Source organism: Cercospora beticola, chromosome 1 (genome assembly GCF_033473495.1).
Source record: "Cercospora beticola chromosome 1, complete sequence".
Classification (NCBI taxonomy): domain Eukaryota; kingdom Fungi; phylum Ascomycota; class Dothideomycetes; order Mycosphaerellales; family Mycosphaerellaceae; genus Cercospora; species Cercospora beticola.
The window spans coordinates 1069030-1089932 of NC_088935.1; the positions used below are offsets into that span (position 1 = coordinate 1069030).

The following is a 20903-nucleotide window of genomic DNA, read 5'->3' on the forward strand; positions in this document are numbered from 1 at the left end:
CCACGCGCGCAAGCAATGTGCATATACAACCGAGGAAACACAAACACACACAGTCCGTTGATACAGACTGGACTTTGAGACTGACTTTTTTGATTTTACGAGGATGATTGCAAAGAAGTGAAGAAAGACACGGAAGGTCACGAAAGTGCGGAGAAGCTTCTTGTAGTTTCATGGGCGCTGCTTTGTGGTTTCTGCTTTTGCTTTTACTCGGCGCACGAAATACCCCCCAGGTATAAATCCTACTGGGAACTTTTGGTTGTTTGTTTTTGGAAAGCAGAAAGGGGTATACAGCGGGGATCGCGAACGGTCGTAACGTATGTGTGTGTGCGTGTAGAAAGAAAGAAATCACTGGCAATGGCTTTCTCTGGTGGTGATGCACCAGATGGCTTTTCGGTTGAGAAAATGAGACTCGTTATTGAGGATTCTGAGATTCCTTTTCTGTTCAGGTCCAACATCCTGTACCTCCACTCGTGGCAAATGATATGCATGTTTGACGCTCAACGAATAGCTATATCACCGCAAGTAAATTTTCATGCCGAGGAGCGTAAGCACTGATGTTGCAGGATGCTCGCGAGTACATTTACGAGCAAGCTGAACGACATGGATCTATCACAGGAATCGATTCGATAGCCACGTAGATATAAAGAGATGATATAAAACTAAATCACACGAAAGTCCATGGATTTGACCGTTCTTGTTCCCATATACACCACACGCTGTACATTCATGTCCCGTTTTCCCCCTTTCTTACACCTGAAACTCCTCCATAATGAAAATATATTTCGACAGAGATTGAAAATTGAGTATGACTGGATTTGATGATCCTTTTGGTCATTATTTCGACTCCGTCATGTTTACCCTCGGAGCGGGGAGTTCACCCACATCACTCCCAGCCATTTCGTAAATGGGAGTCTGGCCTCGCATTTCTGCCGGCACGCCCTTGACAGGCGAGTAGAACTCGTGCGGGTTCTCCATTTCAGAGTATCCGATCTTATTCGGATCGATCTTATGAGGGCTGTCCAGTTGGTGGATTTCTTGGCCCTGCAGTTCGCCACCCATGGGGCCGGAGATGAATGGTCGGGCTTCGGTGTCCAGGGAGTAGGTTTTGTCTTCTGGTGTGCTGCCTGCTGTGCCTCCCGCTGCGGATTTCGCATCGAGCTCGGCGAGGCGTTGCTTTTCTGTGGTCTTCTTTTTGCGGCGAAGGAAGAAGAGAACGAGGCCGGCGATTGCGACCAGACCGACGACGCCGCCGACTACGCCTCCAGCGATGGCACCGGTGTTGGATGAGCTGTCGTCGTCGGTGCTCGTCTTGTTTGCACGAAGGATGGATACTATCTGTTGCTGGGCAATTCGGTCTGCATTCCAATCGCAAGGAGCGATGGTGAAATTTGAACGGTCGTAGTCTGCGATCACGTAGGCTTCCTGGAAGAAAGTCCGCCCAAGCGTGTACTGCGATGAATTCTGCGCCCTCTTCAATGGGAAGTATCCCGTGCTTTTCACAACGTTGGGAAATCCCAGCGTCAAATCAAAGGCCGCATACGGAAAGACAATGTCTATTGCTTCCGAAGTCGCTGTCGAGTCTGCAGCTATTGTGAAGGTGACGTTGGGGTTCACACTTCGCAGCTGTTCGCGGAGCGTTTCGTTGACCAGATAGAAATTAGTGGAGTCGTCGTATGTTAAGTTGAAAGCGGCCTCGAATGCATCGCATGCTGACTGCGGTAGCCACAATTGCGCAACAGAGGAGTCGAGGAAGATTTGGATGTTGCCTTGGGGCAGGAGGACGTTGGCCGAAGAATCGGTCGTGATGGAGCGCAAGTTTACCAGGAGATCGCGGCTGATATCGGTATTGAATGGAAGACTGAGACTCTGATTCTGGTTGAATCTGCTCGCATCATAGCCGCCCAGTGTGAGCGAGCCCAGATTGTTGCCATTCAGCCTGTACTGGTTACCGGCAGTGTATGCCCAGGATACCGACGGAATAGTCCTGTTGTTCACCAGAGATTGCACAAACGAGGTCTGTGGGTTATTGAACTGAGTAACGCCAGCCGAGGTGGTGAAGTTCGTTGGGCGTGGGTTGAGACCAAAAATTCCCACGAAGAATTTGGCACTGTCCAGATTGAAGACGACATTGTGCTCTGCTGAGGCCTGTACTGCGCCAGGCCAGCCGATAGTGACGCTGTCATATCCGGCCGTGCCCTCGGTATCGAGACCCAGATTCTTCGCAACTCCCACGTTGTAAATGCTATTGGGTACCCAGGTGTTAGATTCGGAAATCTCGAAGATGCCTCCTCTTTGCTGCGGACAATCCTCTGGGTATGTATCCGGGCAACCTTCTGGGGAGACTGTCAAGACGGATGTAGCGGATGTTCCAGGCATGAGGCGCACCGTCTGCGGCTGCACACCAATCTGCACGGGAAACGACGACCACGGCCCATCGTTGCCATCCCAATTCTGCGCCGCCGCAATGCTCAATGCCGCCGGTATCGTCGTTGTCGAGTCATTCTGCCTCTTCTCTAACCTCTCCAGCCCTGGAATGCTCCGCGATAGTAATGAGGGGATCGAGTATGCGTCAGCGAGCGAAACGGCAAGCAGAGCTGCCAGTGTTCCCGTGCGCGCCATCGCACGCGCCCTATCGACTCCGTTTCCTCGTCGGCCAGCCAGGATAGATCACGCCTTGGAGCGCAGGTTCGACGCGGTGACGGTGGTGGCAGCGCGCGATGCCATTCAGGAGGGTGTTAACGAGCGACAGGACATGGTGGAGGAGGCAAGACAATACGAGGTGGTAGTAACTCTATTCTACTCTGCGCTGCGACGGCGTCAATTTGCCCGCTGTCAGCCGCCGGGCTCTCGGATGCTGCTGCACGTGGTGTCCCTTCTGGCCATCCCATTCAGTTCTGGGCCGCTTGGACTGTCTCCAAGAACTTGACTCCTGGTGCTATCTCTGCCTTTGAGCACATTGCGGTCCATCAATGGCTGCGAACGATGTTATCGCAGGCCGGTCATGATAGCAGCCAAGAAGCTTTTCCCGTGGACGTCTTCAACGCTAGCCCCGAGTCTAACTGCAAGAGCCGCGGTAGAATGCGTCCTGTCGCCTGATCTCCGGCGTACATCTGGGTCCAGATGTGCTTCAATGGCATGCTTAATTCTATTTCGAGCTGCACTCTACGCCATCCCGCCGCCTCCGCCGCCTCCGCTCACGCAGGACGACGAGGTGGAATATGGAGGCATCGTCGGGAGGTCAAACATAACATCTCCCAGCCTTGCAGCACGTGCTTGGTCCTTCTGGTCCGGATTCAGCTCGCCACAGTCGATATGGCCATGGGTGATAAAACTCGCCTAAGCTCAGCGGAGGATCTGCTGTGCTGGAGTGGATCAGAGGCACATGCGCGGGCAGCTGAAGATTCCACACAGCAGAAGCAGACGAGCATAGTAGCGGATGATCTGGCCGGGCAGGACTTCTCTTGGGTGAGGCCATGGCGTTGCTGCTGACAAGCCTGCTCGCAGCTTTCAATGCAGCCAACTGCAGAGGACTCTTCAAGACTGATCCTTCGACACGTGCCGGTGGTATGCGTAGCGCCAGAAACGCAGTATCGCTTATTCCATCCGCCACACGCGATGCTGGAGAGCAAATCACATCCCTGCGACCTCCACTGCAAGACTGCACGCGAGACCGCCATCGCTTGCAACTCATCAGCCTCTTCGCCTCGTGGCTCTTCACTTTCTATTGCTACGCAATTTCCTAAGCTCGTTCCACGCTCGCTACCATCTTTTCCGCGAATATGGCAGTGTAGGTCCCTGTGCCCATTCACTCGCTCTGTCGTCATAACGACTGTGATATGCTGTGGTTTGCAGCATTCGTCGGTCCGGCTATAGCTACGGAGGCTGGACATAGATTCGGGCTGCCAAGAGGTGAGGAAACTGCAGCAGTGGTATTCCACAATCGTCTGTGTTGGCATTCAACGTTAATCATGAGTAGATGCAAATGTCACGGCCGTCACAGACATCAGCCCCACGGGTCCAAATGCTTTTAATACTTCGGCGTACTGCGCCTCGCAGATGTCTCAATATTTCGCGACCTACAATCCGACTGGGGTTTTTACAACCTCGACTATCACGGATTACATAGGCTTCGATGACACAGGCGAGCAGACTGGCAAGATTGTGACGCAGTCTTACAGCACCAGGACTATTACCTTCACCAAGGAGGCATATATGGCCTGGCAACAGGGCGGGGCCAAACCGCCATGCTGCAATACCTGTCAATTGAAGGCTGGTACGATCGAATTCTTCTGGTGGCCAGACCTGGCACAAATCACCACAACTACCTCGGACCCAGTAGCCTCGCCAACCAACAATGTCATCGTGACCGCAATGGGCAAAGATGGCTTGGTGTTCACTTCGCCGACCGTGTACATGGCATTCTCATCACTATATGCGAAAAACTTCTGCGGCACAGTCGGCGAGATCTGGGAAAATACCACGATCGGCTTCCATCCCAGCGAAATTTCGACTATCAATGAGTACTCATACACATACTATAGCTACTTCACGACAACCGAGCGAGGTTCCACCATCACCGGCTTAGCTGATGCAAAGGGAACTAGATTACCTCCGTCGCCGCTCAAATATGCAGACTTAGCTCAGAATTGCTCGACAATATCTGGATACGTCTACTTTGAGAAAAACCCGCAGAATGATGTTGGAGGCGGCTGGGAGCATGATCCTTGCCATCCTGTTCTTGCCATCCCGAAGGCTTTGTTGAACATGCAACAAGCATGGCAAGATGCGCAATGCACTGTTCTAGATGGCTACGGAGCGTACGATCCCCCGATTGCCCTCACGCCTGCCACAGCTGCTGCTACGCCCACTCTTCCGCCTCAGCCTGACAAAACGGACACGCACACCGAGGCACCAGTGACCACGACTCATACCGCCTTGCCGGATAGTCAACCTACGAATTTGCCGAATCAGGGAATTGTCTCTGGAAATGAACCATCTGAGACGACCTGGACGATTGGCCCTCCGACGCCCGAGACGCCCATCATTCAGCCATCTCAAAGCGACTTGGACACTCCGTTCGTTCTTGGGACCGAGACTGAGACGAGACAGTTCAAGCCCCACGTTGAAGCATCAGGCAAAGCGCTATCTAGCATTGGACGTACGCTTCAAAATGTGGGTGCCGGCCAACAGCAGCCTGTGCAGACTACAGTCGAGGTCTTCACCATCATTGAAGTCACAATCAACCCTGCTGGGACCACTTCTGTTTTGACGAGAACCACCGAGGCTATCTTGCAACCTGCCAGGACAGTCGTACAGGCAACAACGGACAGAGGCGGCTTTGTCACAATGAAGACCATTATCGAGGCAGAAAAAGGCAAACCAGGACAACAGGTCGGGAACGATGGTACTGTCTACACTATTCTCCACGAGTCTACTCTGGCCGACGGTCGGAGGACAGTAGTCCCTTCTGTGGTACTGCTTGGCGGTGCCATTCCAGCCCAGCTCGAAGGGTCAGGAGCGCATGTTGCCGTGCCTATCATCACAGCTGGTGGCAATGTGTACACCGCTAACTCTAACTACGCATTTGACATAGATGGTACGATGCTAAAGCCAGGCGGGACAGTAACTGTTGACGGAACCACCCTCCGATTGGGCGTAGATGGAATGACAGCGATTATCAACGGACAAACCGTGCCAATGGCGAAGGTCACCTCTAGCGAAGTTCCCGACACCACCATCACTGTCGGCGGTAATATACTAACTGGCGATGCTACAGGCGGCTTTGTGGTGGCACCTGGTACGATATTATCGATTGGCGGTTCATCTGTAATCATTAGTGGAACGGCATACGCTCTGAAGACGAACAGTGCAGGAGAGACGCTTCTTATTGCAGGTCCTAGCGACGCGTCATCCACAGCCGGAAATGTTGCAGGGTATATCATGAGCGTTATTGGAGAGACACATTCGAGGAACGAGGCGAATGCGAGAGCCAGAACATCTACGACACGGAATGAAGGAAGCACAGCCACGAGAGAGGTTGAGACAACATCGACAGTATCTTCTGCAACAAGCACAACGATCAATAAGACATGGCTCCCCTCATGGTGCTTCGCCATCATATTGGCACTCATAGCAAGCATATGATGGGATCCAACGCATAGCTTCCACGAGATTCGGCGAGAGATGATGACTTGATGCATATTAGCGATCATGTAGAGCAATATTAATCAATAATACTATGTCGATATGATCAATGCCCATCTGGACTCAAACACATAATGCTGTGTTGAAGTCCACGATCCTTCAACAATCAAAAGACATCGCAAGCAGCAGATGACCGTACGCCCTACAAAATCTGCTTCGTCTTACCAGTTTCAACCTCATATACCCAGCCCGAAATCGTCTTTCCTAGCAAAGCAGAATGACCTCTGAGCCACTCCACATCGTCTTTGACGGCTTTCTCCAAATCTGGGAAAGGCTGGAAATCGTATGTACCAGCCAAAACACCTGTTCCAACGTTTTGTGCTACGAGGGAAAGAGCGTCGGTGTTTGTGAATGTGAGCATGCCGCAGCCAGTCTGGGGAAGAGTTGTACTACGTTAGTGACAGTCCAACTAGGGCACGACGTATCTCATCACGGAAAACGTGGGTTGGGATCATGAGGGATAAGACTCTTACGTGTTTGACCAATACAATCTCCCGTGTTCCGAGAAGGTGTTGAGAGATCAGGATCGATCGGAGGGCGTCTTTGGCGTTGCCTGCGTGGGTTTCCCATCAGTCGACATGGCATATGAGTTGTGGAGTAAAATGGAGAGCTGTACCGCCGGCATTCCTAATCACATGTGCATCGCCGAGATCGATACCAAAGGCTGCAGCGGGATCGATACGAGCATCCATGCAAGTCACTGATTGGAACAATATTAGCCTTCATTAGATTAAGGATCAGATTGTAGTACAACTTGCCCACAAGATACTTCTTCGCTGGTGGGAGCGCGAGATGGCCTTTTGTGAAAGATGAGCTATACTCTTCGTTCTTAGAGACCAGGTTCTTTTGGATATCTGTTGCCATCGTGTGTGAGCTCCAAAAGATTTACAGTAGAATTCTATCTGTCTGAACGTCGTTTTGAGATTAATAGATTAGACGACGATGTATGGTGGGGCTTGCTCTGGAGAATGCTTCGGTTATCTTTGTAGCCATCTTATTTATATATCATTGAGCTGTTGTGTAGCTGTATCGGGCGGGGAATATGATATGGCGTGCTACAGCTAGCGCAGGTACCTGCTGAATCCTCTCCAAATACATTCGAGCTATTGCTGGCCCTGCCATGCAACACTCCTTGGCAGACTTATCAAGAATGTGCAGGAGATAATCACAGAGCCTGCCTATTGCGAGCAAAAGTGGCAGTTCTCATACGATCGTGCACCCACAAGTTGTACGTGCGCCGACAGATCGCTCATTGTCGTTCAAAGTGATTCCGCACAGCTCGCACGTATGCTGGACCAGTCCGACAGCAACCGCCTATCAGTCTTGCGCCATTCGCTGTCCAGCTGTCGAGCTCAGCAGAAAGTTTCGCCAAAGCAGCAGCTCTCTCTTTCGTATTGAGAATGTCTTCTGCGCGTTGACCATGCCAGGTCTTGCTCACCGCATCCCACACCTCTCCAGAGTTTGGATAAGCAATAAGGGGCATCTTCGTCAACTTGTGTATGTTTCCGAGGGTTTCTGCAGAAATGGCCATGGGCACGCAGTTGATGCCGAAAGCCACGACCTGTTCAGAATGCTGCTGCACCACGGCGACTGCCTCTTGCCAGGGTGTGCCGTCCGCGAGGTGTTCAGTATCCTTGACCGTGCAGCCGAGCCATGCAATAGCAGCGGGGAATTCTCTCTCGAGCAGCACCAGTAACGCTTTGATCTCATCGATGTTTGGTATCGTCTCGATCGCGAGGAGGTCAACACCGGCGTCTACCAGCGCGGCGATTCTGGGGCGATGGAAATCCATATATTGCTCAGCCGTCAACGTATAAGCACCCGTGTACTCAGATCCGTCCGAAAGGTATGCGCCATATGGTCCGACACTGCCTGCTATGAGTAACGGCCTGTTTCGACCAACGACGCTCGTGTAAGCTTTGTCGCGAGCCTGCCTAGCCACTTCAACACTGCGCTTGACGAGTTCCTTTCCGTCAGCTTCGCTCAGCTGTAGATGCTTAGTCAAGCCCTCGGTAGCAGCTTGGTAAGAAGCTGTGATAGCGATGTATGCTCCCGCAGCGAAGTAATCAAGATGGACTTGTTCGATGCTGGCTGAGTCGTCTTGAAGGATCTTCGCAGACCAGAGAGGATGGTTCAAATCGTGACCACGAGCCTCAAGCTCAGTGGCAAGCGCGCCGTCTATAATAAATGTGTCCACGGCATGGAGTAATGACTCGAAGGCATCTCTGGAGAGCATTTTCGCTGTGCCTTGAGTGGCTCTTGCTTTGCAGGAGATTCAAAAGGTCTCGTAGTCGGGATCGGCAATGCAGGAATGAACGCTGGCTATCTGGTTTGTCAGGCCAATGGCTCCAGGGAAAGGTGATGTTTGGGCGAAGAGACATTTTCAAAAGCCGCCACTGGGCAGTAGATGGGCCACTCCAGCTCCATGATCAGTCAACGAGCGATATGCCGTACGCACTGTCGCCAATTGATGCTCTTCGCCTCGTGAGCGAGATGAAGTGAAGTCACAACAAGCAAGCCATCAAGGTCCGAGCAGGTCGGAGGCGATGCGTGGTGCAGGAATGCGTGGTGGGTAAGGTTCAATGTTCGTGTCGGCCAACTCCACGTCACTTGCAGGCTGCGGCTTGAGCTGTTGCCAACAGCGCGAGCTCAGAAGATCCGCGACCTCGAAACCAACAACACCCCAAACATGTCGCTGTTCTCCTTCTCCACTCCGCTCGACATCGACATCGTCCTCGACAATACCGACGACCGGCCCACAGTTGACGCCAAACTCGACAAGAACCGCCGCGAGAAGTGCCCGCTGTACCTCGATGGAGAGACTGTCAAAGGCGCAGTCACAATACGACCCAAAGATGGCAAACGACTAGAGCATACCGGCATCAAAGTGCAATTCGTTGGCACGATAGAAATGTTTCTGGACCGCGGCACCCACCACGAGTTCCTCTCTCTGCAAACCGAACTAGCAGCACCTGGCGAGCTCCAACATCCCGTCACACTTCCCTTCTCCTTCAAGAATGTCGAGAAACCCTACGAATCCTACCACGGCATCAACGTCAAGCTGCGCTACTTTCTTAGGGTGACAGTATCGCGCCGCATGGCAGACGTCGTGCGCGAGAAAGATCTCTGGGTCTACTCGTATCGCCAACCACCCGAGACGAACAGCGTGATAAAAATGGACGTCGGAATCGAAGATTGTCTACACATTGAATTCGAGTACAGCAAGAGCAAATACCATCTGAAAGACGTGATCGTGGGGCGGATCTACTTCCTTCTGGTACGGTTAAAGATCCGACATATGGAATTGTCTATCATAAGGAGAGAGACGACGGGCGTGCCGCCGAATCAATACAATGAGTCGGAGACGTTGGTGAGATTTGAGATTATGGATGGATCGCCTTCGCGTGGCGAGACAATACCCATTCGGTTGTTCTTAGGCGGCTTCGATCTTACGCCTACGTTCCGCGATGTGAATAAGAAGTACAGCACGAGATATTACTTGTCTCTGGTGCTCATTGACGAGGACGCGAGGCGGTATTTCAAGCAGAGCGAGATCGTGTTGTACCGGCAGGCACCTGAGAACAGTGAACTGGCGCAGAGGCAAGCGAAGGAGATTCAGGCGAGCTAGGCAGACGTGGATGTGAGACGAGGATGAAAAAGTCATTAAAGGTCGCCGAACAGATGTTATACTGTGAATAACTACTTGCCAGCGGTTTTCAGGGACGCTTTCACGAGATATGAACATAGCAGGGCGCTCTGGCGTACAGAGAATTCGAACTTAGGGCGATCGCATCTTCGTAGTTGAGACTATGGCAATGACTGCGAAGCTTTCTGGCTCGTCAAACAGCAATTAAGATATGTTTGCCGAGGCTTGGTATCACATATGACATCTCTATCTTTACACATCGATCCCAACGCGTCTCTCCCCTTCAATGGCAGCCTGGCCAAGTATGAAAGGCGTTGCTGCTTCCGAGTTCACCAGTGAGCCTGGGTACTCCCTCGTAGCAGCGTGGCTCCGACACCAAGGTCCCAAGTACACTTGTCCATTCCAAGGTATTCATCACATGTGTCTCTCGCTCGCTCCTCTATGTTGAGCTCGTAGTGTAGGCCCCCCTCATTTGCAGATGAACGCCGTCCCCGAGGGCACATGTTTGCAAAATTGCCCACCATGCCAAATGTATGCAAAAACGCTTGAACGTATCCAGATACAACAGAAATCTGCTTCGAAATGCAGCCGGCCTTGTCATTTCATCATGACATCAGTAATTTTGGCAGTTATTGCTTGCCATCGCCTTGCTGATCGGTTTGCTCCTGCTGCGCCTGATTTTGCGCAGCTTTCTCCTTCTCGGCCTTTTCTTTCTTCGACCTTCCGGTCCATAGATCCGAAATACCGTCCTTGAACTTCTCCCAGGGGTTCCGATTCAGATAGTTGCTCAGTTGCCGGAAGTTGTACATTTCTCCCCAGCAATCGCGACCCCACTCGCAGCCTGCCATGTTCACGAGGAAATCCCGCTCCGCCTCTTGATAGTGTATGCCCTGGAGGCCACATTCCTTCATATCGTCTCCGATCTTGAGCGCTCTGCAGCCGCCCGATGGCAGGCCTCGATCGTCGCCGCAGGCTCCATTAGGGAAAGCATTGACCTTGCGTTGCGCCGCAAAGGCTACATGCGGTCGAATCCAGGGTTGGTTCGTGTAGATGTACTCGAAAGCGTCCTGCTCTTTGTGCTCCCATTCCATGTGCCGCTGCTCGTAGAAAACTGGATCCCACCACATGTCGAGCACTCTATCTGTCCATGAACTTCTGCGGACGAAGAAGGAGCCCAAATTGAAACCACCACAGTCTTGCGACAGGACCAAGTTAATGCTCTCTGGTTTGCCATCCCCAACCAGTGATAAAGACTCCTCGTCCAGGTAATTCGCATACTGTCCTTCGCTGGCCTTGTCAGAAGTGCAGTTCGGCGGGTGTTGGATTTTCAAGGGATTGTATTTGTTGATGTCGCGGTATGTCGTGCCGCCGAGGTCGTTGAAAAGGTGGCTTTGTAGCGAGTACTCCGGTTCCATAATGAAGGTGTTAAGATCGAGCCACCAGAACCTGACAAACTATCAGCCGTGTCCGTCAATTTGCAATGTCGCCAAACTTACCACTCAGCCTGGGGATACTTCTTCATAGCATTTCGCACAATGTCCACCTTCTCCCAGCTCTCCCTCCATTCGTGGGCGTAGCGCTTTTTCGTGCTCATGTCCACAATGTGGAGGTCATAGCCCCATTTGGCAGCATACTTTTTCTTGTTCTTAACACTGTCTCTTTCGATCGCCCATTCTCGAGCTCCCTTCCACTCCATCACACCGCCTCCCTGGTTGGCGCCGAGTATGATGACGAAATTTGACCCTCCTCCTAGCCATGATGTCCTCCTATACCAGTATCGAACAGCTGTCATGTTGTTAGCCACAAACTACCTGCCGCTCGAAGCGCAGAATACTCACGACTCCAAAATAATGCCAGCAATCCCAGCACGGTGATGATCAACATCGCCATGTACTTCCGTCTCCGAGACATCAGTAATCCGCACCGTCTCGGGAGGTCTGCCAATGTCCACCGCATTCCTGTCCGCCCCCGTTCAAATTTGTCCTTCCCTGATATTCGCTCTTCCTGTCCCCCGTGTGCGAAAGGCAAGCTCATGCTCAGTTTGCGCCCAAATCTCCCAAAGAAGCCTTGATTCGTGCTCTGGTAGCGCGGGTATCCGTTGACTCTGGCCGATCGCTCTTTCGCCGTCGCCCACGATACGCCGCCGTTCGGTGTCGGACTCGAGCCGCGCAGTCGCCCATTTCCTTCAAAGGGAGGATTGCTCAAGCCAGGGGAGGACCAGCCGCCCTCTCGTCGCGGGCTAGGACTGCGGTCGAGCGACATGCCCGCCTCGTCCTTCTCGAGGAAGGCGTCGCCGGCCGTGTGATCGGAGAACGCGCTTGCACGCCGGGTATTATCTCGCGGACATGAATTGCTCGTTCTTCGTCGATGGTTCGAGACTTGGGCGGCGGTGGTTGCTTCTGCACCACTGGCAGATTTGGAGTGCTGAGCCACTTTGGCTGAGGAGTGTCGGAGGTGACCTGCAACGAGGGCCCTCGCAATAATGGCTAATGAGGAAAATAGATTGAGCGGGTCCCGGCCTCAGCAATGTATCCAATGCTCGCCTAGATCCACCTTTTGCAGGACGGGTATGCAGATAACGCCTCGTATCGCAACGCCAGACACCGATCGACTGTCTGACTGTATGCGTTGCTGCTGTTCGTTCAACGCCACAGGTGCGTGTAGGGCTGGTCGCGTTCAGCTGCACGGCAGGGAATGCTGGCCTGGGTGGAGTGAAAGCTGTCTCTGGTGATTGCAGGTGCTGGCGAGGGGTCCTGTGCGACCAGCGAGTACACTTTTCAGACCGCTTTGAGTGCGCGTACCGTTGAATTACCGAGACATGCGGAGGACTGGCGTTCTGGGCTGGATGCGAATTTCTGGGACAGAGGCAGACAATATCGGGCAAAAGCAGAAATCCGCCATAATTCGTCAATCTGCGATGAGAGCTATCGTCAAGGGATGGACTGGCCTCTGTGGCGTCCAATTCGACGAGTACGCGCGGACCCGCGCTCCAATGACCATGCAATTTGATGGTCTGTGATCACCTGCAACAAATCCCCACGCTACACACTACTGTACGCTATCTCAAGGCGAACTGCGCATCTTCTACATTGAGCATTCAGCTCGCATGCGAAAAAGACACGCTGTCATCTTCAGCAAATCGCATTGATAACGGTCAGATGTCGGATAATATTGTACCGACACGTTGTGGCGCTAGCCGGTTGGCTCAACGCAGGAGAAGATCACGGCGATTTCCTATTTCGATGCACTCTAACTACTGTTGTCCATCGCATCCAGACCAGCCAGATCGCAACAACCGTCATTTCGCGGGTCAGCATGGCGCGCAAATATTCTCAACTGCTTCTTGCCCAGCCGCGCATGAGAGTGGTCTATTTGAGAAAGGGCAGGGAAACTAGAGCAAGACCTCAAAGCACAATGCCTCAAACTTCGGCGGCTGGCACGATGGTGGTCTGGCAACTGCTAACGTTTCGTCGTTTGTTCGGTAACTATATCGAGCGAGAAAATACTGTTCCCGCAACTTCGTCTTTCGTTCAGTCCGTTCTTCATCACTTCCATCCGTGAGCATTCACCTTTAGGTTGGTAGGCGCAAGGCCCGATATTTGCAAGACCACTTCATCTCGAACTCGTATGATGCCTATTCGGTCCGTACATTGTTGCTATGAGGCAGATTTCGTTGGTGACCTGTACAAATGCGCTGCATCATTATCAAGGAGAAATGGTCAGTAGTGTCTAGCAAAAAGAGATGAGCCGAGCATTGTAGCAACCAGACACTGAAAAAACGCTTCGTTCAGTAAGTGGCTTCGAGTCGATCTCCAAAATTCCTGTTGAGAAAGCTATCCCGTTACTGAGTAGGCTGTTCCGGCGATGCCTTTTGCTAAGCCAAGTGATACTTGACAGAAGCCAGCGACTCTATTCACTTCGACATCAAATTTCATCGAAGATAGCAACCTAGATCATCAAGCGTTCGACCTTGTCCTTGAGTGCGCGGATCTGTCCCATAAGATCGGAAGCCTCGTTGGTAGTGATGCTGCAGCTGATGACTGCCCGAGATACACCACAGGCGCGGCCGAGAGCCATCTTGGATGGAACATACACGTATGGAGTGTTCTTGTCCTCGCAAAGAAGTGGAAGATGGAGCAGGATAGCCAGAGGGGTCTGCAGAAAATTGTTAGAAAGGAGCGACATCACGCGACTTGGTAAGAATTTGACTTACAGTGTCGGCCGCGAGAATGATGATCTCGCTGATACCACGGTTCACTGTCGAAAAATTAGCATGAGCACTTGCCAAAACCACGAACTGTTCACATACGAGTCTTCGTAGCCTCGTTGGCTCCCTTCTTGAGCTGGCGGGCATGGCTGGCTTGCTGGACAAGGTCGAGAATTCTGATTGAAATGTTAGCGATACGTGCTGTCCATCGGCGTGCACCAATAACTCACTCCTGGCTCAGTGCAGCATCGGCAATCGGCCAAGCAGCGCTCTGGTCGGCCATTTTGTCTTGGAGGGTGGATTTCTGAAGGTGTCGAATTTGGGATGGAAGTGCCTGTTGCGCATTCTTAGCAGAAGTTTTTAGGATGCGCCGAATGGAGAGTGCAACGTACTGATGTCGCGCAAGGCTCGCCCGAATAGCTATGGGTTCACGGCCCTGATGTTGTCGACGTTCGCGAGTAGCTAACAATTTTCGCGAGATGCTCCAAGAAAGTTGTAACCTTTTTTTGTGTCGTCGTACCATCGGTCCGTTCCGAAGCGCCTCAGGCGCCAGTCACGTGTAGCCAGCTCTACTTGACAGCAGCATCATCCAAAACAGCTCCTTCGAAGCGACCAAGCAGCAACACACCTCCACGCGGCCCACAACACCTTTTTCATCTTCAGAAACCACTTGAATCCCTTTTCGCACCTTTCAGATACACATTCAAGATGGCCACCGATCTCTGGTAAGTGTAGCGACTTCAGGCGCTCCGGGAATCATGATGGGGCAAAACGCGCATCATGAAGCTGGCTAGGAGCCCCCGTGGGCGATGAGCAGGTTGCATGCTGGATTACAAGTAGCCGTGAAGCTGACAAGTCGTGTGTATAGTCCAGTCTATGCCGTAAGTGCCGCCACGAACCGCTACACCGCAAGCATCGCACTCCTTGTCCAACCACTTCCCACCGCTACGCCATCGACCTGGAAAGTCCTCGCCACGGCCTACACTTGTACCGAGAGACATAATGGGCGATGCAGATGATGAAGGGATCGGGCGGAATGCTAATTTGATGGTCACAGCCTTTCTTCGGTGCCATGGGCTGCACCAGCGCCATTGTGTTCACCTGCTTTGGCGCAGCGTACGGCACAGCGAAGGCCGGCGTGGGTATCTCATCTATGGGTGTCCTCCGACCTGACCTGATCGTCAAGAGTATGTCCTACAAGTTCCCTGGACGCAGGAGCCTCGAAATGCAAGAGTTGGAGCATGGAACAAGTGGCTAACGCTATGATGCAGACATCATTCCAGTCATTATGGCTGGTATCATTGCTATCTACGGGTTGGTGGTGTCAGTGTTGATCTCCAACGAATTGACGCAGAAGACGCCGTTGTTCACTGGCTTCATTCAACTGGGCGCTGGTCTCTCTGTCGGTCTTGCTGGTTTGGCCGCTGGGTTCGCCATCGGAATCGTTGGTGATGCCGGTGTGCGTGGTACAGCACAACAACCCAGATTGTTCGTCGGAATGATCCTGATCCTCATTTTCGCTGAAGTTTTGGGTACGTTGGCTGCAAGCTCGATGCTGTTGGCGCAGATACTAATGTGTGTGCTCAGGTCTGTACGGTCTCATTGTCGCCCTGCTCATGAACTCGCGCGCAAGCCAAGACGCCGAGTGCTAGATAGCTGATGATGAGAAATGACAAGGACGCGGACAAGATATTACGACAACCAAAGCGCGTCAATATGGTGGTGGCAGAGGAAGGATATGGACGGGCGCGCGCATGAGCCTTCTCGACTGAAGATGGTGCACAGTCCGCATCGACATCGACGCATTGGGAAGAGTGCGCCATAGGATAGCATCAGGGAGCATGTAACGTTAGTTGTATATTCAAAGCAGCAGGCGTTCACGAAGGGGTAGACAGTGTATAGGACCATTTGATCACGTTTTCTTCCCCACTGCCTTGGACAGTCACATGTTTACGCGTGCCCTAGACAAAGTACTGAAAGCTACGAAAGTTTCCGGGCGAAGCAATGCTAGGTACAGCAGCTGGAAGGCATAGTGATTGTCGTGTATGCGCAGGCTCAAGGATGAGCGAGCTGAAACAGGCAAGTGCGCCCGCATTGCAAGAGCGCAAGGCGGCAAGATTGCGGATCGCAACGGGTCGGAGGTCTGTTCTTGGCCTTTTGCAAGGCCCCCGGAGCTCTGAGGAGGACATTGCCGGCAGACTGGAGGCGGAAACGCAGGCCGTGTTCAAGCAGAACAGCCCCTCTTGACATCAGAGAACCCCGCCATACATGAGAGGTAAATGTGCGAGGGACACTGCAACTCAAACTTACATTGACAGGCAAGAGTTTTTCCCCTTCTCCTCTTCTGCTGCAAACCACATCTTGCTCCTCCTCTTACTGCTGCTGTGACCATCAAGGTATCACACTGAACCCGCAGCTGCACCCACCCATCCACCCAATCCGCGAAGCACTAATACAAAGCTTCCACCATGTCCGACACTGCAGGAAAGACCATCACTTGCAAAGCCGCTGTAGCATGGGAGGCGGGCAAGGACCTCGTGGTCGAGGACATCGAGGTTCTGCCTCCACGAGCTCATGAAGTCCGCATACAAGTCTACTACACTGGTGTGTGCCACACAGATGCGTACATGCTGAGCGGAAAGGACCCCGAGGGTGCTTTCCCAGTCATTGCAGGACATGAGGGCGCTGGTATCGTCGAGAGCGTCGGCGAGGGTGTCACCAACGTGAAGGTTGGCGACACTGTCGTTGCCCTGTAGTAAGTCTTACGGCTCCACAATCGATGGAATGGAAGTCTATTCGACATTGCGAGTCCAGAGCTGACAACATCTCCACAGCACGCCAGAATGCAAAGAGTGCAAATTCTGCAAATCCGGCAAGACCAACCTCTGCGGCAAGATTCGCGCAACTCAAGGAAAGGGTGTCATGCCTGACGGCACTTCACGCTTCAAGTGCAAGGGCAAGGACCTCCTCCACTTCATGGGCTGCTCCACCTTCTCGCAATACACCGTGCTCGCTGACATCTCCGTCGTCGCTGTGACGCCAGATGCGCCAATGGACAGGACATGCTTGTTGGGCTGCGGTATCACAACCGGCTACGGTGCAGCTGTTATCACAGCAGGACGCGGAGGTGTAGAGAAGGGTTCCAACGTTGCAATCTTCGGTGCTGGATGTGTTGGTCTCTCCGTCATCCAGGGTGCCGTAAAGCAGGGCTCCTCTAAGATCATTGTCGTCGATGTCAACGATGCGAAGAAGGAATGGGCAAAGAAGTTCGGTGCTACTGACTTCGTGAACCCAGCCAAGGATCTCAAGGAGGGCGAGAACATCCAGAGCAGACTCATTGATATGACCGATGGCGGATGCGATTACACATTCGACTGCACAGGAAACGTTCACGTCATGAGATCAGCGCTCGAGGCCTGCCACAAAGGCTGGGGTGAGAGCATTATTATTGGTGTCGCTGCTGCCGGACAGGAGATTTCCACAAGACGTAAGTCAAGTCTCTCTGACTTCGCTGAATGTGAGGCTAATTCTTCTCACAGCATTCCAACTCGTCACTGGCCGTGTATGGAAAGGATGCGCTTTCGGTGGTGTCAAGGGCCGCAGCCAAATGGGTCAACTCGTGCAAGATTACATGGACAACAAGCTCAAGGTCGACGAATTCATCACACACCGACAGCCACTCGGCGGCATCAACGAGGCTTTCCACGACATGCACGCCGGAGACTGCATTCGCTGCGTCGTGGACATGCGCAAGGTTTAAACAATGTTAGATTTGGGAAATGAAAAAACAACTTGTGAATAGTGAAGTTAGCGTTGCTGCAACCAAATTGTGAAGCTATAGGTGTAAAATGACTTTCACATCCATACTGGAACTTCCGGTTCTTCCTGCCTCCGCACCTCTCTCTATTCGCTACATGTCAGCATCCTGGGAATGGAGGAAGGCGGGGTTGCTTGGAACATGTCATGAGTACGAGCCGGAATAGCATCGGTTTATCTTTCTACTTCATACAGACGTGACGGCTGGCGGGGTGCCGCGATGTTGGAGCGCCATCCATGCTATGCGATCATTTCTACAGGTTGGTGAGGTAGTCTTCGATCTCTTGCGGACTCAGAGTCCTGAAGCGTGGGCCGGTAGCCCCCTCGACTCCTTCGTACCCGAGCAGATGGTCAGCAGGATCCCCAATGATGCCAATCTCGACTGTGTCGCCGTTCATCTCGCCTTCGATCGTCTCTTTCAGTGTCAGAAGTGCAATGTGCACCGCATCCTCCAGCTCCAGACCCTCTGTGTACCGCTTCTCCAGGAATGTCTTTGCGCTTGTTGCACTCTTGCCAATGGCTGTGGCCTTCCATGGGAAGTAGCTGCCGCTGGGGTCGACTTGGTACAAGCTTGGTCCGCCCTTCAGAATACCGCCTGTCTTCCTCGACTTCTTCTTCTTATCATCCAGATCCATCTCCTCTGCAGCTTCTGCTTGCTCCTGCTCTGGCAGAATCCCATCGTCCCAACCAGCAATCAACAGGCTCACGCCGTACGGCCGCACACCTCCACTCTGCGTCGCCTCTTGCATCACGCGCGCCACGTCTTGCACTAATATCCGCGTTGGCGGATACTCGTTGTATATCCGCTTGTAGCCTGTGTGACTGACTTTGCGCGCCTTGTCGACGAGTACGCGGTAGTCGGGACCCATGCCGGAGTAGACCATACCGATGTTGGGCGTGATGAGCGAGACTTTCGAGGACGATGAGGCATCGATCAGCGGTGTGGAGGACTTCTTTTCGGTGGCAAGGACGACGCCGTTGGCAGCTTTGATGCCGAGCGATGTGACACCTTGGTTCACTGCATTGAGCGCATATTCTGGGCAAAGTCAGTGGTGCAGCGAACGATGCGTTTGTGACGTGTCTTACCAATCTGCACCAGTTTTCCACTGTAGAGATGTTAGCAGCGGCTATTAGCAGTTAGCAGATGCGAACTTGACATACCTGGGCGAGAAGGTGGTGAGCGAGAAAGAGTATCGGTCGGCCATGATGGCCGCTGGTAGTTCAGAGCGCGCGACGTTTGGGTGCTGTCAGTCCGAGCAAATGGAGGGGAGACGATGGTGGGTATGTGTGCGGATGCGGCAATGGAAATTCGTGGTCGTGGTCGTGGCGAGAGTGAGAGATGGAAACATCAAGCTCTCAGTGTTGCAGGCGACCAGCTAGGTACGTGTTGCACCTTCCGTCACTAAAAGCGGCTTAGCGCGGCTGCTCTTCTGAGCAGTCTTTGGCGAAGACATCTCTCCGCTTCTCTGCTCACCACGGCCCATCCACCGACGCTGCTTTGTCTGCTCGCCAACCATGAGCTCGTGCACACCTTTCATCCACCTTGCTCGCGACACTGGCTGATAGTCCCTACTTCACGCTCCTCTTCAACAACTTTCAATTGACAAACCTCACTGATCAAAATTCGGCATGGCAGCCTACTCCACTGGGGCCAGCTGGTCGTTCCCAGCCGACTTGCCTGGTACTTTCGAGCAACAATCTTCGCCTGAGCCACCATTGTCAGGCGTTGATGACCCGTCAATGAATGGATCTCACCATACCGCAGAGGCCGAAACGAAGCCCGCCGAAGAGCCGAAGCCAAATCGCAGACGGACCCATTACCGAGCCCGCAAGTGCAGAATATGCCTCGAGGAGGTTGAGCCCACTTTCCACTATGATCCGGATTCGACACTCCCCGCCTCAATGCAACCTCCACCGCGCGTGACGTACGAGAGTGAAGATGGAGGCCGGCTCTTGTCGCCTTGCAAGTGCAAGGGCTCACAGAAATATGTTCATGAAGAGTGCTTGGGCGCCTGGCGACGTGCAGACCCGCTCCAGCAGCGCAACTACTGGGAATGCCCTACATGTCGCTACAAATATAAGCTGCAGCGCTTGACCTGGTCTGCTTGGATTTCGAGCACGTCTGCTCAGCTGGGCCTGACGGCCGTGATCCTCGTGGCCTCAATTTTCTTGTTGGGATTTGTCGCCGATCCGATCATTAACCTCTACATCGACCCTTACACCACAATCGCTACTGGAGGAGGTCCTCGAGACTCGCTGCTCTTCGAAGACGAGCCCACCACATGGTTTGAGCATATGCTGAAAGGTCTCGCTTCGCTAGGTCTTGTCGGCTTTGCCAAGTTCCTATTCACACTTTCTCCCTTTCAGTGGCTCAATGTGCGGAGTTCTTTTGGAAGAAACACAGTTGGGGGTAACGGCAGGGATCGTCTCCAGCAGATCAGCTGGATCACAATACTCATCGGTATCGTCACCGCGTCCTATGCCATATATAAGCTGGTTCGCGCGTGGTCCAGACGCACACTGGAGTCAGCCAGTGAGCGCGTGATGGATGTCGGAGGTAACGATGACGAGGACGAGGATGACTGAGGCTGAACAGCAGACGTCGCGGCGAGTAGACATCGTTATACTGACCAACTTTTACATTCTGTGCCAGGCTTGTTCACTTCTCTATCATGTCTCGCTACGGTGAGTGCCGGGCCTCCTCCTTTGGCCTCTAGCAGGTATCCGCCCTAACTTAAGTTGGCTCGTCTCGGACTTGTTCCCATACAAAGACTTGACAATTAGTCAAGGGGCGCAGATTGAATTGCTCGTACGAATCTTGATCTCAGCGTTATGCTCGAGAACGTGGAGGACTGCGTGGCTATCTCCAGCGCATCATGCTGCATCCGTGCGGCGCCATACTCTTCCGACCACTCGAAAGAGACGTCAGCGGCCTGGAAGACTGGCGAGCGACTGGTACATCCTTGTCATCTCTGGGTGCAGAATAGTTGATATGTAGATCGGCTTCACAGCCTTCACAGCCTCCACATG

At 52.8% G+C, this 20903-nt stretch overlaps 11 protein-coding genes across 11 annotated transcripts; 5 read left to right on the plus strand and 6 right to left on the minus strand.

Moving 5' to 3' along the window:
• Window positions 1-834: 834 nt before the first annotated feature.
• Window positions 835-2619, minus strand: RHO25_000426 (uncharacterized protein; the record flags this gene model as incomplete). The annotated part of the gene is made up of 1 exon (XM_023593039.2): window positions 835-2619. One exon carries the CDS (start codon window positions 2617-2619, stop codon window positions 835-837), a length of 1785 nt encoding a protein of 594 aa, XP_023458156.1.
• Window positions 2620-3836: 1217 nt separating this feature from the next.
• Window positions 3837-6144, plus strand: RHO25_000427 (uncharacterized protein; the record flags this gene model as incomplete). The annotated part of the gene is made up of 2 exons (XM_023593040.2): window positions 3837-3909; window positions 3977-6144. 2 exons carry the CDS (start codon window positions 3837-3839, stop codon window positions 6142-6144), a joined length of 2241 nt encoding a protein of 746 aa, XP_023458155.1.
• A 202-nt stretch (window positions 6145-6346) lies between these two features.
• RHO25_000428 (uncharacterized protein) lies at window positions 6347-7068 on the minus strand (the record flags this gene model as incomplete). The annotated part of the gene is made up of 4 exons (XM_023593041.1): window positions 6347-6577; window positions 6678-6757; window positions 6821-6904; window positions 6963-7068. The coding sequence occupies 4 exons, from the start codon at window positions 7066-7068 to the stop codon at window positions 6347-6349; spliced, it is 501 nt and encodes a 166-aa protein (XP_023458162.1).
• A 385-nt stretch (window positions 7069-7453) lies between these two features.
• RHO25_000429 (uncharacterized protein) lies at window positions 7454-8440 on the minus strand (the record flags this gene model as incomplete). Its single annotated transcript, XM_023593042.2, has 1 exon — window positions 7454-8440. One exon carries the CDS (start codon window positions 8438-8440, stop codon window positions 7454-7456), a length of 987 nt encoding a protein of 328 aa, XP_023458161.1.
• A 453-nt stretch (window positions 8441-8893) lies between these two features.
• On the plus strand, window positions 8894-9832 carry VPS26 (Vacuolar protein sorting-associated protein 26; the record flags this gene model as incomplete). The annotated part of the gene is made up of 1 exon (XM_023593043.1): window positions 8894-9832. The coding sequence occupies one exon, from the start codon at window positions 8894-8896 to the stop codon at window positions 9830-9832; it is 939 nt and encodes a 312-aa protein (XP_023459352.1).
• Window positions 9833-10479: 647 nt separating this feature from the next.
• On the minus strand, window positions 10480-12112 carry RHO25_000431 (uncharacterized protein; the record flags this gene model as incomplete). The annotated part of the gene is made up of 3 exons (XM_023593044.2): window positions 10480-11296; window positions 11347-11635; window positions 11689-12112. 3 exons carry the CDS (start codon window positions 12110-12112, stop codon window positions 10480-10482), a joined length of 1530 nt encoding a protein of 509 aa, XP_023459353.1.
• A 1686-nt stretch (window positions 12113-13798) lies between these two features.
• Window positions 13799-14340, minus strand: SNU13 (RNA binding protein snu13; the record flags this gene model as incomplete). Its single annotated transcript, XM_023593045.2, has 4 exons — window positions 13799-14005; window positions 14064-14107; window positions 14160-14233; window positions 14288-14340. 4 exons carry the CDS (start codon window positions 14338-14340, stop codon window positions 13799-13801), a joined length of 378 nt encoding a protein of 125 aa, XP_023459350.1.
• Window positions 14341-14765: 425 nt separating this feature from the next.
• VMA3_1 (H(+)-transporting V0 sector ATPase subunit c) lies at window positions 14766-15709 on the plus strand (the record flags this gene model as incomplete). The annotated part of the gene is made up of 5 exons (XM_065602016.1): window positions 14766-14782; window positions 14926-14938; window positions 15115-15244; window positions 15329-15589; window positions 15645-15709. 5 exons carry the CDS (start codon window positions 14766-14768, stop codon window positions 15707-15709), a joined length of 486 nt encoding a protein of 161 aa, XP_065458088.1.
• Window positions 15710-16525: 816 nt separating this feature from the next.
• Window positions 16526-17817, plus strand: FLD1 (S-(hydroxymethyl)glutathione dehydrogenase; the record flags this gene model as incomplete). The annotated part of the gene is made up of 3 exons (XM_023593047.2): window positions 16526-16812; window positions 16892-17544; window positions 17597-17817. 3 exons carry the CDS (start codon window positions 16526-16528, stop codon window positions 17815-17817), a joined length of 1161 nt encoding a protein of 386 aa, XP_023459356.1.
• A 310-nt stretch (window positions 17818-18127) lies between these two features.
• PCA2 (putative proteasome subunit alpha type-2) lies at window positions 18128-19078 on the minus strand (the record flags this gene model as incomplete). Its single annotated transcript, XM_023593048.2, has 3 exons — window positions 18128-18909; window positions 18960-18979; window positions 19035-19078. The coding sequence occupies 3 exons, from the start codon at window positions 19076-19078 to the stop codon at window positions 18128-18130; spliced, it is 846 nt and encodes a 281-aa protein (XP_023459357.1).
• A 424-nt stretch (window positions 19079-19502) lies between these two features.
• RHO25_000436 (uncharacterized protein) lies at window positions 19503-20459 on the plus strand (the record flags this gene model as incomplete). Its single annotated transcript, XM_023593049.2, has 1 exon — window positions 19503-20459. One exon carries the CDS (start codon window positions 19503-19505, stop codon window positions 20457-20459), a length of 957 nt encoding a protein of 318 aa, XP_023459354.1.
• Between the last annotated feature and the right edge of the window lie 444 nt (window positions 20460-20903).